General features: G+C 44.2%; 1 protein-coding gene across 12 annotated transcripts in view; it reads left to right on the forward strand.

Annotated features, from left to right (window-relative positions):
- The first annotated feature begins 5,556 nt into the window (after nt 1-5,556).
- The window catches only part of cdk10 (cyclin dependent kinase 10), a 49,900-nt gene continuing 38,632 nt past the window's right edge, over nt 5,557-16,824 (forward strand). Inside the window, exons 1-4 of one of the 12 annotated variants that reach the window (XR_013299544.1) lie at nt 5,557-6,314; nt 6,373-6,520; nt 7,207-10,837; nt 14,061-14,133. Coding sequence is in view for 5 of the 12 variants with exons in the window: in XM_077595862.1 (XP_077451988.1) it covers nt 10,643-10,837; nt 14,061-14,133; nt 14,215-14,286; nt 14,389-14,491 (443 nt within the window). In the remaining 7 variants the exon portion in view is untranslated. Of the gene's footprint in view, nt 6,315-6,372; nt 10,875-10,967; nt 11,013-14,060; nt 14,134-14,214; nt 14,287-14,388; nt 14,767-16,824 lie in introns of those variants that run through there. The other 11 variants (XR_013299540.1, XR_013299541.1, XR_013299542.1 and 8 more) reach the window with 11 other exon arrangements.

Raw genomic sequence — 16,824 nt, forward strand, 5'->3', positions numbered from 1 at the left:
GAGAGAGAGATGGAGAGAGAGAGAGGAAGATGGAGAGAGAGAGATGGAGAGAGAGAGATATGGAGAGAGAGAGAGATGGAGAGAGAGAGGTAGATGGAGAGAGAGAGAGATGGAGAGAGAGAGAGACTTGACGGATGCGCTCGTAATGTAACATACACTTTAAATTTAACTTCAATTAACGTAGATTAAAACAAGTTCTAATCTTACATTACATTAAATTTAAACCTTCTTGTGCAATAACCAAGTTTTCCACCGCGGCTTTCGAGGCGAACTTCCTGCTTCTCCATATGTATTGGCGAGCCAGCTCAGTCACGCATATACTACTCATGTTTTTCGATCATTTCGTGCTTAATATCGATTATCATCATACGCCTTTTCTTCGCACTGCCCTTCATTGTACCGGCTTGCTTTGGACCCTTTGTGTTTTCTTTAAGTCTGCACTGACTAACGCAAATAAACATGCAAAAAATGCAACGCTCCGCCTAGTGCTCATAGAGGTCTTTGCAGCAAGAAAGACAAGAAAGTGCGCTGAAATCACAAGCAGCCTCTCGCGGCTGTCTCGAATGCTCGTATCTCAAAATTTATCTCGTATCTCAGTAAATTTTACTCTTATCTCAAATTCCTCGTATGTGGGGGCACTGATATGTCAAGGTATTACTGTATTTACTCGGATATAACCCCCCTGTATAACCTGCACCCTTAAAATTGGTGAATTTTAAAATTTCTCATGTATAAGCCGCCCCCTAAATCACAATTTTCACCTCCATAATCATGGTTTTAACAGGGAGTAAAAATGTATTACTTTGAAGGGAAAATCTTCAGAAAAATCATCGAATGTGGTATTTCTGAGATACTGTGTGAATCAAAAGCACATTATTAGGTTCAATATAATAAGGAAGTTAATATGCCTGTTGTTGTAAATGCCAAATATTCCAATTATTCAATTTAAAAAAATATAAATAAGTCTATCTTGATGAGAACCTGATGCTTTCAAATGAATTACAATTATCTTACCAGAAATTTAAGATGTTGTGATGACCAAAATGCTTCTAATGTCGAAATATCTCGATTTTTTTTCAATGGTTCATATTACTGCAATAGTCCCTTTCGAACAACAAATAAAAAAAAAAAATTCTAAGCGGAATTTTGTTTTATTTCATAATCCCAATCGTGTACAATCATCTCCTTTCAAAAAGGAAGTAACATAAGCACAACTCGGCAGAATGTCTGTAGCGTATAGTGTTCTTTGATGCAATAATAGCATGAGATACACATTACGCAGATATCAAGGCTGATATTTTAGCGATCGACCGCAAGACCTTTGATCAGCCTCAACAACTATTGGGATGTAAATAAATTTAGTTTAGCGTTTTTTCTGTTTATCTTTTCTCTATTTTGAAATAAATGGCCGTATCGGCCGCATTGTCTTGCGTTATGGCGTCATGGCGTTATGGTGTTATGGTGTTTTGACATCTTGCAGTTTGGTGGATGTCGTCTTTTTATGCGCATATAAGCCGTACCCTCTATTCAGTCATCATTTTTTTTCTCCGACAAATGTGGCTTATATGCGAGTAAATACGATGTGTGATATCAGCAGTGGTGTGCCGTCAGGGCCTTCAAGGCCTTCTCTGCTGGCCTAAGAAATATCTGAATCAGAGACTGATGTTAATTATATTTTGTCCATGAATACTTATTAACTAATTCCAAATTGTCTGTTAGCTTCCTTTCATTGCTTTCCCCCGGTTGCACTGCTTCCAGATGTGTGTTTTCATATTGAAGCATTTAACCAATCACATTTCAGCCATTATTTGTTGCCAGGGTCAGAAATCTGCCTCAATCAGTTCTGCAGGCTCTGCTGCATTAAACAAGCGTCGCTAAGACTGTTGCTTTAACCAATCAGATTTCGAGTTGGCAACACCACAATGCCTTCTCGCAGGCGGAGGGATACGTCATTGCCTTCTGTAGCTGCAGTAGAGGTTTTATAGCCATAAAATAGGTTTTGCTGAAGGCTTCACTAGGAAATCCACGGACCGCCACTGGATATCAGGATATGGCCCGGGTGTTTGTTTGATAAAAAATTGTTCCTGTTTTCTACAGTTGTAATAGATACTTCAAAGCGTAACAGAGTAAAAATATCCTAAAATTGTTTCTGACCCCCTGTGTCCAAATTTCCTGAGAGCCATAGAGCACAGGAGGAAGTGTAATATCTTGGAATCTTTGAATTTAAAATTTAGAATTTTAAAATGGAGTCAAATAACACAAGGGTGTCATTCTCTTGCAATAAAGCACGCTGATGTGATGAAGTGACCCAGAGCCTCAGTCTGCGTCTCTTTGTGTCTCTGTCTTCTTCCCAAAAAATACTCCAGAACAAAAAAAAGAATACTAATAGAGGCCATCGGCCTAAGCGTGAGCGCCAACGACGGCCTGTTCATCATCCATTGACACCAGCTCTCTGCGTGCCTGCCCACTCATGTTCCCGCTCCTCGCTCTGCAGCGCGGATCCTGCACCTCACTTGCTCGCGCCAGATCCTGCACTTCATTTGCCAGCTCCAGTCCCTGCTCTTCCCTCGCCACCATCCGTCCCATCGCAAGGCGGCGATCTTTACGGCAGTGACCATGATGTCCGAGGCTATTTCGGCCGCAACACAGACGGCGTGGGCCATAGTTTTTCCCCGCGGGCTGGCCGGGACAACCGCCTGACTAAGATTTTTTAATTTTTTATTTTGTGTTTAGACAGTGGTTTTGCCCTCCTCTGGGCCCCCTGCCGCCTTCCCTTCTTGGCGTGTTTTTTTCTTTGTGTCTGGGATCCATCCCTTTTGGGTTTGTATGTCACATTTTGTTGTGGTATGGGCATTTTGCCTTGTGTGTCCTGTCCATGTACCATATTTTCCACACTATAAGGGTCACTGCATTATAAGGCGCACCCTCAATGAATTACACATTTTATTTTATTTTTAGAATAAGGCGCACCTCATTATAAGGTGCACCGCACCGCTTAACGTAGTCCGGGGGGCGTCCGCGCCGGCCCGTGACGAGGCGGGGAAGTGAACGGTCCGGCGGGCGTCCGCGCCGGCCCGAGACAAGGGCCGGTGACGAGGGGTCGGAGTGGCCGGTCCGGCGGGCGTCCGCGCATTTGGCGAGGATGGAGTGGCCGGTCCGGCGGGCGTCCGCGCATTTGGCGAGGATGGAGTGGCCGGTCCGGCTGGCGTCTGCGCCGGCATTTGGCAAGGATGGAGTGGCCGGTCCGGCGGGCGTCCACGCCGGCATTTGGCGAGGATGGAGTGGCCGGTCTGGCGGGCATCCCCTCTGGCCCTTTAAGTGATGCCCAAGCGCCCTGCCTTTAACAGATAACAGAATCTTAGAAAAGTCGTCGGGCACCTTACCCTGGCTGCTCGGGGGGACGCCGACCCCCTCATCCAAAGGGCCCGGAGACTCGCCTCCACTTATGGGCGGGCAGGAACTTGGCGGGCAGGAACTTGGCGGGCAGGAACTTGGCGGGCAGGAACTAGGCGGCCAAGAACTTGGCAGGCAGGAACTTGGCGGGCAGGAACTAGGCGGGCAGGAACTAGGCGGGCAGGAACTAGGCGGGCAGAAACTCGGCAGGCCAGCCGGCACGAAGAATCTGGTGCGCGGCATCGGCATGGGTGCGACTGGCAGGCCAGCCGGCACGAGGAATCTTACACGGCATCAGCACGGGTGCGACTGGTGGTCCAGCCGGCACGGGGAATATTGTGCATGGCTTCAGCGCGGGTGCGACTGGCGGGCCAGACGGCATGGGGAATATTGTGCGTGGCTTCGGCGCGGGTGCGACTGGCGGGCCAGCCGGCAAGGGGATGCGGGAAGCTTGGACACAGAGCTGTGGAGGGGAGCAGCTCTGAATTGGATATATATAGTAGGAATAAATACTATTCTGTGGAGTAACCCAGCGTATCCTTGTCGTCTCTCTTCCGAATTTTAGCATGCCCTTTTGTTAGGACGACATGCCAGTTATAGTTTAATATAGATAAAAATAGTTATAGTCAGGTAGAGTCAGATATCAGGGCTTGTCGTCTAACAATTTTGGTCACCCCGACGTGATTCGAGAGAGCCGATGATCCGAGGAGAAACGAGACTGGTCGACGCCGGAGTCCGGGACTTCGAAAGAGAAATACGACACACGTCTGGGACGAGACACGTCTGTGACGAGACAGGTCTGGGACGTGATATTTATACCTGTTTCTTTAATGTCAAAATTCTGTTATTGGATTGTTTAAATTATTGAGAAGTCACAGTAGAAATTTCACTTATATAGTCTGAGTATTTGTTCAGGGATCTTTCTCGTGATTGTATATGAAATCAGGGATTTCATGATACCTGTAGTAGGTAATAAAAAGGGAATCTGGGATTTCGAAACGATCGTATTGAAAGACGTCATCATTGAGAAGTCACAGTAGAAATTTTACGAGTATTTGTTCAGGGAACATTCTCGTGATTATGTATGAAATCAGGGATTTCATGATACCTGTAGTAGGCAATAAAAAGGGAATCTGGGATTCTAAAAGATTGTATTGAAAGACATCGCCATTGAGAAGTCACAATAGAAATTTTACGAGTATTTGTTCAGGGAACATTTTCGTGATTATATATGAAATCAGGGATTTCATGATAACTGTGGAAACGACTGGGTCCACAGATATTTAATTCCTAAAATTGAATATACTAAAGTTCTAAATTCCTAAAATTGAATATACTAGAATTCTAAATTCCTACAATTGAATATACAAATATTTAATTCCTAAAATGGAATATACTTAAAGTCTAAATTCCTAAAATGGAATATACTAAAAGTCTAAATTCCTAAAATGGAATATACTAAAAGTCTAAATTCCTAAAATTGAATATATTAAAAGTCTAAATTCCTAAAAATGGAATATAATAAAAGTCTAAATTCTTAAAATTGAATATACAGATATTTAATTTATAAAATTGAATATACAAAAATTCCAAATTCATTAGGTGATTTGTGATGACTGAATTGGTGAAAATGGAAGGAGAGTTTGTGAGATAATGTGAAGATTCTGGTGAATTGGTGAAAATGGAAGGAGAGTTTGGACGTGTTGCACGTGTTGAAATGATTGATGAAAAAGAATGGAATGAATTGATGAGTTTGTATGGAGATGTGGAAGCACATGTTCTGAATGGTGTGCAAAGTAACAAGCACCCCAAGGTTAGAAGTGAGTTGAAGAAACAATTCTGTATGTTGAAAGGAAATTTACATTTTACTGGTCATAAAATTGAGTGGGATATGAATGCTTTGTCCATCAGTTTGCAAAAAATAGAGTGTGACGTCAGAGCTAGAGAGGCAGAATTACAAAAGCGAAAGAAGGAGGTGAGTAGGTTTAGGCGTGGCTCAATACAGAAAAAGGAGGCGATATTAGAACAGCATAGATTGACACTACATAATTTGGTAGTTGCGTCAACAGCTTTGGTCACGGTGAGGCGCCAACGGGCTATGGAAAAGGCCAAGACAGCTGCCTCTGAAAAATTAGGTGATCCTATGGCGCCCTTTGGTGGCATTTATCCTACATTACACCAACCCACAGTGGACCATCCTAGCAGTCCCGAAACAGCTTTTTCTTTGTCGCCCCTTACTGTCCCTTCTGCACCTCCACCGACTTATCAATCTTTGAAAGGACCTAATGGTGCGTCTCTACAAGCACCCGTAGTGACTTTAGGTGGACGTTTGATACTTGACGTTGAGAATGAGGAGGAACCCATGTCCTCCGAGGCAAAAGAGCTAATAAAGACGGCATGTAATCTTGAATACAAGAAAGTTAAAACAAAACAGTTCAGCGCTGACTTGACTGATTTAACCACGGACCGAGAGGACGATGATGACAAAGGAATGACAGAAACAGAAGTAGAAGAAATGAGACGTGAGGCAGAGAGGTACTGGCGTTATAGAAGAGAAAAGGAAGAAAGGGAAAGACAAGAAAAAGAGAGGAGAGAGAAAGAAGAACAGAAGTGGAGAGAGGAAGTGACTCGACAGAAAAAGGAAGGAAAGAAATGTAGTAAGAAAGGAAAAGGTGAGTTGACGGACTATCTTAAACTGTTTGAGGACGCTAATCGACGATCAGATCATGACTCAGACAGTGATTCAGACATTCCAGACGAGAGGGAAAAAGAGGATTTAGACATGTATAGACAGGCTCTACCAAATGTGGGATTTCACATCACTCTCCGCCCACGTAACAGTGGAGCAGACGTAAGACCAGGCAAGACTGTCAGGCGGCGACCGAAGCCTAGCACGCAGCTGGTGCAAACTACATCTGGAGGTGTGTTTCCCCTCTGCCCTTGTGGAGGAGGTATAATATATGACCCTCTTGTTCTTAGAGATGTGGCTGCATTGACTGAACAACTCCCTCCTCTGGCTAGGGGAGGAAGTCCATGGCTGATGAAGTTCTTGGCCTTAATGAGTGGACAGAATTGTGTGCTTGGTGACCTGAGACAGGCCATGTCAGCTTCCTGCACTCAACATCAGGTACGAATGATAGAGAAAGAGGCAGGAACTACTAGACACCCACATGAAATTCCATTGACCCAGGTGTCAGACGCCTTGTTTAGGGCAATTAAAAATGCCTTACCAAGACCTCATGACTTGGCCCCAACCGTGTTTCCATACACCGATGGAGTGGGAGGTCCGGTGCACTATGAACAGTGTGTTAAAAACTGGATAGAAAGCACCGGCCACCATCCATCTGGCATATTTGAGAGTGAAACCTTGTTCAGAACAGCTGTTGTCCCCCCCCCCACCACCACCCTGCAGCAATACACTGACGTTCCGGGAACAGGAAGTGAGACTGGTAATGCGGTCTGTGAACACCAGGAAGGCTGCGGGCCCTGACGGAGTACCTGGGAAGGTGCTCAAAGCCTGTGCTGACCAGCTGGCTGGAGTCTTCACAAACATTTTCAATTGTTCCCTGCAACTATCCATCATTCCATCTTGTCTGAAATCTGCCACCATCATCCCTGTCCCCAAAAAGCCAACCATTGGCAGCATGAATGATTATAGGCCTGTTGGCCTCACGCCTGTGATCATGAAGTGCTTTGAAAAGTTGGTAGCCCGCCATATCAGGAATACAATCTCTCCCTCAATTGACCCTCACCAGTTTGCTTATAGGGCAAACAGGTCCACTGATGATGCTATTGCCATTGCTCTTCATACAGCACTGAGCCATCTGGAACACCCTGGGAACTACGTGAGGATGCTCTTCATTGACTACAGCTCAGCCTTCAATACCATAAAACCGGACATTCTGACTGACAAACTCTCCCACCTTGGACTATCCTCTTCAATCTGCTGCTGGATAAAGGACTTCTTGACCAACCGACCACAGACTGTTAGACTTGGTCCCCACCTCTCTTCCTCCATTACACTAAGCACTGGCTCCCCTCAAGGCTGTGTACTGAGTCCTCTTCTGTACTCCCTGTACACCTACGACTGTACACCCACCCACCAGTCTAACGCCATCATCAAATTCGCTGATGACACCACTGTGGTCGGACTCATCTCAGGAGGGGATGAGTCGGCTTACAGAGATGAGGTCAACAATTTGTCTTCGTGGTGCTCGGTGAACAATCTCACACTGAACACCACGAAAACTAAAGAAATAATCTTGGACTTTCGCAAACACGGCACAGATCTGGCCCCACTCCTCATAAATGGAGTATGTGTAGACAGGGTCCAGTCCTTTAAATTCCTGGGGGTCCACGTCACGGACAAGCTCTCATGGTCTACAAACACCACGGCAGTGGTGAAGAAGGCTCAGACACGACTCCATTTCCTCAGGGTACTTAGGAAGAACAACTTGGGCTCCAATCTTCTGAGAACCTTCTATAGAACCACTGTAGAGAGCATCCTGGCGTACGGCATCACAGTGTGGTACGCTGGAAGCACGGCGGCAGACAAAAAGGCCATGCAGAAAGTGATTAACACTGCCCAGAGGATTGTCGGCTGCTCTCTGCCCTCACTTGAAGACATTGCCAGCCCGCGTTACCTCAGCAGAGCCAAGCACATCATAGGGGACCCTTACCACCCTGGTCACAATCTGTTCCAGCTGCTGCCCTCTGGCAGACGCTATAGGTCCCACAAAGCTCGGACAAATAGGCTTAAGGACAGTTTTTTCCCCACATCCATCAGACATCTAAACTCGCGCTAACATACACACATTCCCTTCTGCGGCATATGAATAGATGTTTGGTTGGTGATCTGCCTCCTACTAGCTGACTTGAAGGAAGGTAAGTGGCAGACAGTGTGCGGTAATCGAGAGGTAAGCGACCTGTATCCACAACAGCGGAATGTCAAATTACAAGTCCGTAACTTACACTTATTTAGGTCTTTTGCCGATTAAACGTAGCTTATGGAGAAGCACCATCAATTTCGTCACACGCAGTTTCTGCGTGTGATGACAAGTAGGCTTTTTGTGTTGTGGTAATGACGACATGGCCTATGTCCGATTATTATTATTATTATTATTGTCGAGGGTCTTCCGGAACATGTGAAAAAGGAATTGAAGAAGGACCCAGACTTGTTGACAAGTGACGAACCTAGATTTAAACGTCACCTGACTCACCATTTTAAGATGTATGATGAAGAAAAGGTCAAAGAAAAAAACGAATCACAAAATTTGACCTCTGCCCTGTTAAAACTTCAACTTTCCAAATTACACAGTGAAGCCAAACAATCTAAACAGGAAAAGACAGGGCAATCGGCCCAGATGTTCCAGGGTTATGATGGGGCCCGAGATGTTGGTCAGTTCTATGGTGGATATGGTGGTCGCGGGTGCGGTTTCTCTGGTGGCCGGGGAAGAGGATACTTGGGACAAGGCCAACAAGGGAACTGTTTTGTGTGTGGCGGTATTGGTCACTGGGCACGTGATTGTCCCAGCCGACAGCACCAACAGCAGCAACTGTTCCCGCAGCAACCGCTGGCACAGCAGTATGGCCCACCACAGCAACAACAGCCTATGTGCGGTGGAGGACGAGGCACTGGCAGAACATGGCAGCCCCAGCAAACAACTCAGTCACCTGGACAATATTACCAGGGCGGAGATGATCCCTATGGTCCTTGGGATCCTCCATACTCCAAATAAGGGTGCCTGAGAGGATCGAGAAGCAGTGGTACGGCAGACCCAATGCTTCACATGAAAGTCAACGGCGTACAAACATCAGCTTTGGTGGACACGGGGGAACGCATTCATCTTTGAACATCCCGCTCGCCCCAAGTTGTCTCTCCTCTTCCGCCGTGACTTTAGTCGGCTTCTCGGGTTCTCCGCAAGCTCTGCCTATTACCCGACCTCTCCGAACTGAAATCCCCCACCTGAAACAGACTCTCTTCCATCCTTACGCTCATTCACACCGAACACCTGTGAATTTGATGGGAAGAGACTTGTTGATGTCTATTGGCGCTACCATCTTATGTGGGCCGGATGACCTCACAGTGACTTTACCAAATGGTGCAAAGATTCCGTGTTCACAACCAGTACGAACATGTGGACAGTGGTTGATGTGTCCTTTGCAACAAGATTCAGAGGTAGCAACGGTCTATTGGTCATGTCTTGAGCCTGAAACTCTGGCCACTGGGGGACTGTTGTCTGTTTATCACCTGTGGAAATCATTCATTGACTCACTCCGGCCTTACCATTCGCCCATGGATGATTTTCATTGTACGTTGTATTTTGGTCCATATAATCCATGGTGACCCATCAGTGGTTTAGGATGACTACAGGTATTATGGTAGTATCTAACAATTGGCTGTTAATGGCGGAGCAAGCTGCCAGCAAAACCCAAGATGATTGGCCCCATTCGACAATGAATGTATTGCACCAATCCGACATTTAAAAAACAATTTTTTGACAAATCAGTAGCCCGCCAAAATTTTACCTGTCTCAAATTAAACGGGACTGGAAAATCGTTGGGAAACATTCCGTCTGACTAGTGTGTTGTAAATATGTCTTTTCCGGTGCCATGTCCCTTATCCCGAGCTGACATCTGGTTATGGTGTGGAAGCGCTAAGTTGCTTCTGGTGTGTGTTCTTTGGTGTTTTTGTTGCTTCCGGTTTCTGTTTCCCCAGTGGATCTCTTGCATCACAACAAGAGAGCATCACCTCCCTGGAAAGGTTGTTCGTTTAATCGAAAGGGTAGTGGGACCACTCCCTAAAGGTAGGTATATGCTCAGTCGCCCCAAACTGACCACTCTACACCTCCGCTGAACACGTGAGTATGGATCTTCTTACTAACCTGCGTGCTATTTGTTGGTGTGGTCTCTTCAGAGACCAAGAGAGGGAATGAAGACTGGGACGTTTTAATTGTGTGTTTGGTTCATTGCAGTGAAGCGTGGGTGCCCCCAAACTGACACCTCTGCACCCCCGCTGAACCCATAAATCATTGCAGTGAAGGGGCTTTGCATTGCTTCTTTGGTGACACGCGCGGGGCAGTGTTTCCTTTGATGCACGCGCGAGAGAGAGAGAGAAATAAATAAAATACATTCATACTCCAGTCCAGTTGGTGGCAGCCCGACACATATAAGTTGTTCGCCAATTTCCAGTGAAACAATCGGAAGAAGTAGAAGGACAAAGGAGGAATACAATGCGAAAAGGAATGAAATGCTAATTTTATTGGAACGTACCCCCTCACCACAATCTGAAATCCAAATATTTTGTTTATTTAGTCGGTATTGGAAAGGGTCTGTGTATTGTAATCATAAAGCAAGGATGAACGTCGCAAGAGAGGAGGAACCGGAACCAATCAGGCTGAAATCGCCGAAGAACAAAGTTTTCACAGTGCCCCAAAACGACAGGGTAAGGACGAGAAAATTCTAGAAGGGCTAAGTCACTGGTAAATAAAATGATCGATTACAGATAATATATTCGAATGTATACACATGAGCATCCTAGGCAAAAAATGAACCAAGCCGGAAGCAAATGTTGAAATTCGACATTTCAAAGCTTTTCAGTTCGTGATCTCTTTTGCAAGGTGTGTCAAAAAGTTAGTATCATTTGTAAAAGCAGTTACTTTGGAAACTACTTGGTAGAGCTAAAGGAATGTGGGGAAGTATAGGTGTGTAACAGCTAGTGGTGTAATCAACGTTTTTCATAATTTATTTTTATTTTTTGCAGTGGATATACTGTTTAGACCAGTGTTTCCCAACCTCATTTGAGTTGCGGTACACATTTTGCATTGAAAAAATCTCAAGGCACAACAATCGCTGAAAATTTTCTAATTTAAAACTATGTCGCCTATATTAACATGAAAAAGTTAACAGAAATTAAATAATGCCTCCCAAATTATTCCAAAATCTATTTATGTCCGCAAACCCCGAACAGCTTTCAGTTTGACTGATTTTAAAATAATTAATGCAATGTTATTATTTTAATTTTTGACTTTCTCCCAATATTACGCAAAGTAATGTGCTCACAGAAACTTTATGTCGTCAAAAGTTGATGTCCCTGAAACCAAACAACTTGCAGTTCACGTACCGTAAAAACAGGAAAATGACTTAAATCTTGTAGTATTACGGCCTTTACCCTCCCAATATTACATCAACCACCTAACATTACGAGAAGAGCCGTTTTGTGCTCACACAGACTTAACGTCGACAAAAGTTATAGCCCGAAAACCAAAGAGCTTCTGGTTTACTTTACATAAAATTTGGCAACAAAAGGACTTACTTTACATAAAACTAGGCAACAAAATGACATACTTTACATAAAACTAGGAAACACAATGACTTTAATATCATAATATTACGATTTGAATCGTGTTATAGTAATTATATATTATAGTAAGTATTTCATTCATAGACATCAAAATAAATTTAGTTTAGCATTTGATCTGTTTATCTTTTCTCAATTATAAAATAAATGACTGCATTGGCCGACCGAATTGTCTTGCTTTATGGCGTTATGGTGTTATGGCGATTTGTCTTCGTCACTTTCAGTTTCGTGCATGTCATCTTTTTATGCGTATATAAGCCGTACCCTCGATTCAGTCGTAGTTCTTTTGTCTGACAAATGCGGCTTATATGCGAGTAAATGTGGTATGTGAGTAGTGAGAAAGGTTAAACTACTAGGATTGACCCACCGTGTCTGGAAACTATGGAAAAAATCTTGATTTACAATACCACAAAAATGAGAAGTATAACATGACAAAGTACGCATGCATAAAATATAATCTGTGAAACTGCATAATTTTGAGTACCGTATTTCCCCGCGTATTAGCCGCACCCTTAAAATTGCCTTAAAACTGAAGTTTAAGCAGACCATGGGTTAAAGAAAATGGACGGTTGTTGTAAGACAGCCAATGAGATCCCAGTACATGGTGAAGTGAGCTTGTAAAACGAGAATCAATGCATCCGCGACAATATTTTCAAGATAAAATAACGGATAAGGAATGCATGTACTTTTGGGGTTTTTTCGTAACTTGGATATTTGTCTTATCTCGAGCACTCAGTTGCACACATTTAATAAACACAGCATTAAGAATTCAAACAAACACATTAATCAACAACAAGCATTAATGTTTTGTGATTTCTTTGAAATGTAATTTTACACCCATGTTCTAAGTCACTAATGGTTCTTACCTGCTTCTGTAGTGCTGGATGACAAACATTTTGGTAAAAAAACCTACAAAGACAATTGCCTTTGACGACTTTTAATAATACACATACACACATCCATAAATCACACTTTATAGGGATTATAGACAAAGCCCAAAAGATCATCAACTGGCCCCTACCTCCCCTCCTAGGAAGGGCAAAGAGCATCTTAAAACACAATACACCTCTTCAACTTTCTGCCCTCTGGAAGACGCTAGAGAACCATAGTAGCCAAAACAAACAGACTCTCGGACATTTTCTTCCCAAGAGCTGTCACTGTAGTCAACTCAAGTTCTGCACCTAGGAGGACCTAATCTAGACAAATTTCTTATCTTGTACTTGCACTAAAACTCCATAGACTGCTAACCACGTTAGTCGCTTTTGTACCTGACAACTTATTTTGTGACCACTTATTCGTCTTGACTATTTGTCTATATTGGCTACCTTTTTATTTATTGATTGTGTGCACTTCATTGTGAAGCTTTACTTCTCTTTATACTCGTATACTGACAATAAAGGCATTCAGTCAATTCAATTCATTATTTCATTTTTTTCCTGAACCGCTTATCCTCACAAGGGTCGTGGGGGTGCTGGAGCCCATCCCACCTGACTTCGGGCGAGAGCCAGGGGACATCCTGAATTTGTGGGCAGCCAATCACACGGCACAAGGAGATGGAAAGCCATTCCACTCACACTCATACCTAGAGGCAATTTAGTGTCCAACCCGCCTACCATGCATGTTTTTGGAATGTGGGAGGAAACCGGAGAACCCAGAGAAAACCCAACCAGGCCCAGGGAGAACATGCAAACTCCACACAGGTGGACCGACCTGGATTTCAACCCAGTACACCAGAACTCTGAGACCCATGCTCTAACCCAGGGGTAGGGAACCTATGGCTCGGGAGCCATATGTGGCTCTTTCCATGGGTGATATGGCTCTCCACTAACCTGTGAGGTAAAATATGGAAATCACTGGTGAGAGAGCTGAGTCCCGAACGCACTAATATGAGCGTCACTGTGGCGTTGATACTACCTCTACCACCACTTTAATCATAATTTTGTGTTTTATTACTCTTCTGGATGCATGATCTCATTGATACTGATTTATTAGCCACAGCATAACAATGTTGTCAAAAGATATCAGAGACTTTTTATACTTTAAAAGTGGTGAAATGACAAAAAAAACTTCATGTATGTTCACTTTTCAATTCTGAGAATGGCTCTCAAGAAATAACATTAGAAAATATGAATTATTTATGGCTCTCTCTGTCAAAAAGGTTCCCGACCCCTGCTCTAACCACTCACCTGCCAGGCTGGCCAATTCAATTCAAACTTTTTTGTTGTTTTCTTACATTTTATGGCATTGTTTTTTGAGACAGTTCTTTCCTCTTCTTAGTTCAGAACACAAATGTTTTTTCTTTTCCCAGTTTGGGAGGTGCAGAAGTGTTAAGGGGTTTGAAAAGCTCAACCGGATAGGAGAAGGAACCTATGGCATTGTTTGTAAGTCATATACCTCCTTTCGAGGAAAAGATAACTTTCTATTCAAATAGTCAAATAAATTGTTTTTTGTTTTCTGTACAGACCGAGCTCGTGACACCAAATACGATGAAATTGTGGCATTGAAGAAGGTCCGGATGGATAAAGAAAAAGATGGTAATTCACCAGATGCGTTTTGGTGATTTTTTTTTTTTACCTGTTTCACTCCGTATGCTGAAAGTGGAAGGACCTCTTTGTGTGTGTGTGCATTTGTGTCAGGCATTCCCATCAGCAGCCTCCGAGAGATCACTCTGTTGCTGCGGCTCCGACATCCCAACATCGTGGAACTGAAGGAGGTTGTTGTGGGCAACCACCTTGAAAGGTCATCAAATTTAATCAAAGACTTGCATTGATTGACTCAGCCAATCATTGAGCTCTTTGCTACAGTGGAAACTACATGCTTAAACATTTTTTTCCATCCATATAACTTCGCCGAGCATTTTGAGGTGTACCCCGAACACTTCTTGGTCAGCTGCGGGACAACCTTTCCACGGCGTCCAGGGGGACACGCTCAGAAAACCTTACCAGAGAGTTTTTCAGAGGCCATCCCGAGCCACCTCATTTGACTCTGAGCCCTTCCGAGATTTCATTCTTTCGGTAACAACTTATAGCTCGTTACAATTAGTGATGGTAAAAGCATAGATGGGGCGTAAATAGAGTGCTTCGCCTTTCAAATTCAGCTTCTGCAAATCTACAGACTGATAAAGAGATCGCATCATTGCAAATGCTGTGCTGATTCACATCTCAATATCCTTCCCTTCTTGACTTACTCACGAATAAAACCCTGAGGTATATGAACTCTTGCATTTGGGGAAAGACCTCATCCCTGATGTGGAGAGGAGTACCCTTTTCTGTTTGAAAACCATGGTCCAGAAAAAAAAAAACAATCAATTGATCCCTTATGACCAGTCCAAAAAATGGACAACATTTCCTCTCACCCCGGACCAGGGCATGCGTCTGGAGCCAAGCCTGGTGAAGTTGGGCCATAATGGTGGGTGTCTGTAGACTGGACCTTCAACTCATCTGGGCACAATCCAAATAGGCGATTTGGGTCCCTCTTCCCATGGGCTTCCCATAAATGGGATTGGCCAACGAGCTTGGGTGCAAAGAGAGCTGGGTGGTGGCCGAATAGCAGCTCAGAGTACCTATACTTTTCGGTAATATGAAGGAGAAACCCCTTTCTGGGAACTCACTCTTTTTTGGGGGGCCGTTTGCACTGCTTACATGGGCAATGACAGTGAGACCTGGAGTGGCATGAATGGGAGGTAGTGGGACCTCCAGTAATGTTTCATCAGGGGGACCAGATGGGGCCACTGAAAATTTTGGGGTGGCACACCAAAACTAAAATCCATAATTTTCCTGGTGTGATTGTTGGGATAAACAACCATGTCTGATAGGTCCACATTTAGAATTGTTGCCGCCCTTGGCAGCTACGATAGTGAGTCGTACCACGTAGAGGCACTAATATTTATAATCTCCTAAAAATGCCCGTAAATACCCCCCAAAAAGTTGTGCTAAATTTTCCCTTGAGAACCACTCTTAAATCTTATGCATAAAGAAACCTCCACTTAATATTGGGTTCTGTTTATAAAGCACGATTGAACACAGTGGAAAGCTGATAATTGTGTGCTCTTAGCAGTAGTCGCTGAAATGCCATAAATGTACATTGTGTGCGTACTACATACACGTGCGTGCGCGCGCACGCACGCACGCACGCACGCACGCACGCACGCACGCACACACACACGCACACACAGACATTAGGAGGGGTGTTTCAGATTTCAGTCTCTTGGGCTCACTCTGGAGCTGATTTTCCAGCTTCCTCCAGGCACAAGTTTGAACACAGAAAGCAGAAAAGAGCTCCCAAGCATCAAATGTAATCCTCAGCACGGGTGAGGGATTGTGGGGACCATTCTTTGTGGATAAAATATAGGAAGACGCTGCATAGAACGAAAAGCACGTAAAAATTAACCCCGGATCTTAAGGTCCTCCTGAACAACAAGAAGAGGGCTTTTAAATCTGAGGACAAAGAGAGGCTGAAAATGGTCTAGAAGGAGTTGATTAGAGAGATAAGGAGGGGGGAGGCAAGAGGAAGCTGGAATACCAACTCCAGAGGAGCAACGCCAGGAAGGCCTGGAGGGGCTTGAGGACCGTCTCCAGCCATCGAAGCAACAGCGAGACGGACCCAGAGTCCGGAGACAGGGAATGGGCAAATGAAGTGAATCATTTTTTTAACAGATTCCATGATAGGCTGGTTGAACACTAAATTTCTCCTAGGTATTAGTGTGAATGGTTGTCCGTCTCCATGGGCCTTGCGATTGGTTGGCCAGCAATTTGAGTCTCCCCTGCCTACCAGTAGTTCGCTGGGATAGGCTTCAGCAGCCGCTGCGACCCTTGTGAGGATAAGCGGTCAGGAAAATGAAGGAATGAAAGGATATGAGGGTCTGTCGGCAAGTCGGATCTCAGACTCAGGAGTAGCAGTGTGGTTTTCATCATATCCGCATGACAATTGGTCAGTTTAACACCCTCTCCAAAATATCCTGGATTGCTTTTGTCTAACTAGGCAACACTTATTTTGTGGATGAAGAAAATATGTTTAACTGTGTCCTTTGTTCTGTATGGTGTACAGGCCCCTCTGGTGTGAGCTGTTCGTTC

The sequence above is a fragment of the Stigmatopora argus genome, chromosome 3 (genome assembly GCF_051989625.1).
Source record: "Stigmatopora argus isolate UIUO_Sarg chromosome 3, RoL_Sarg_1.0, whole genome shotgun sequence".
NCBI classification, from domain to species: Eukaryota; Metazoa; Chordata; class Actinopteri; order Syngnathiformes; family Syngnathidae; genus Stigmatopora; species Stigmatopora argus.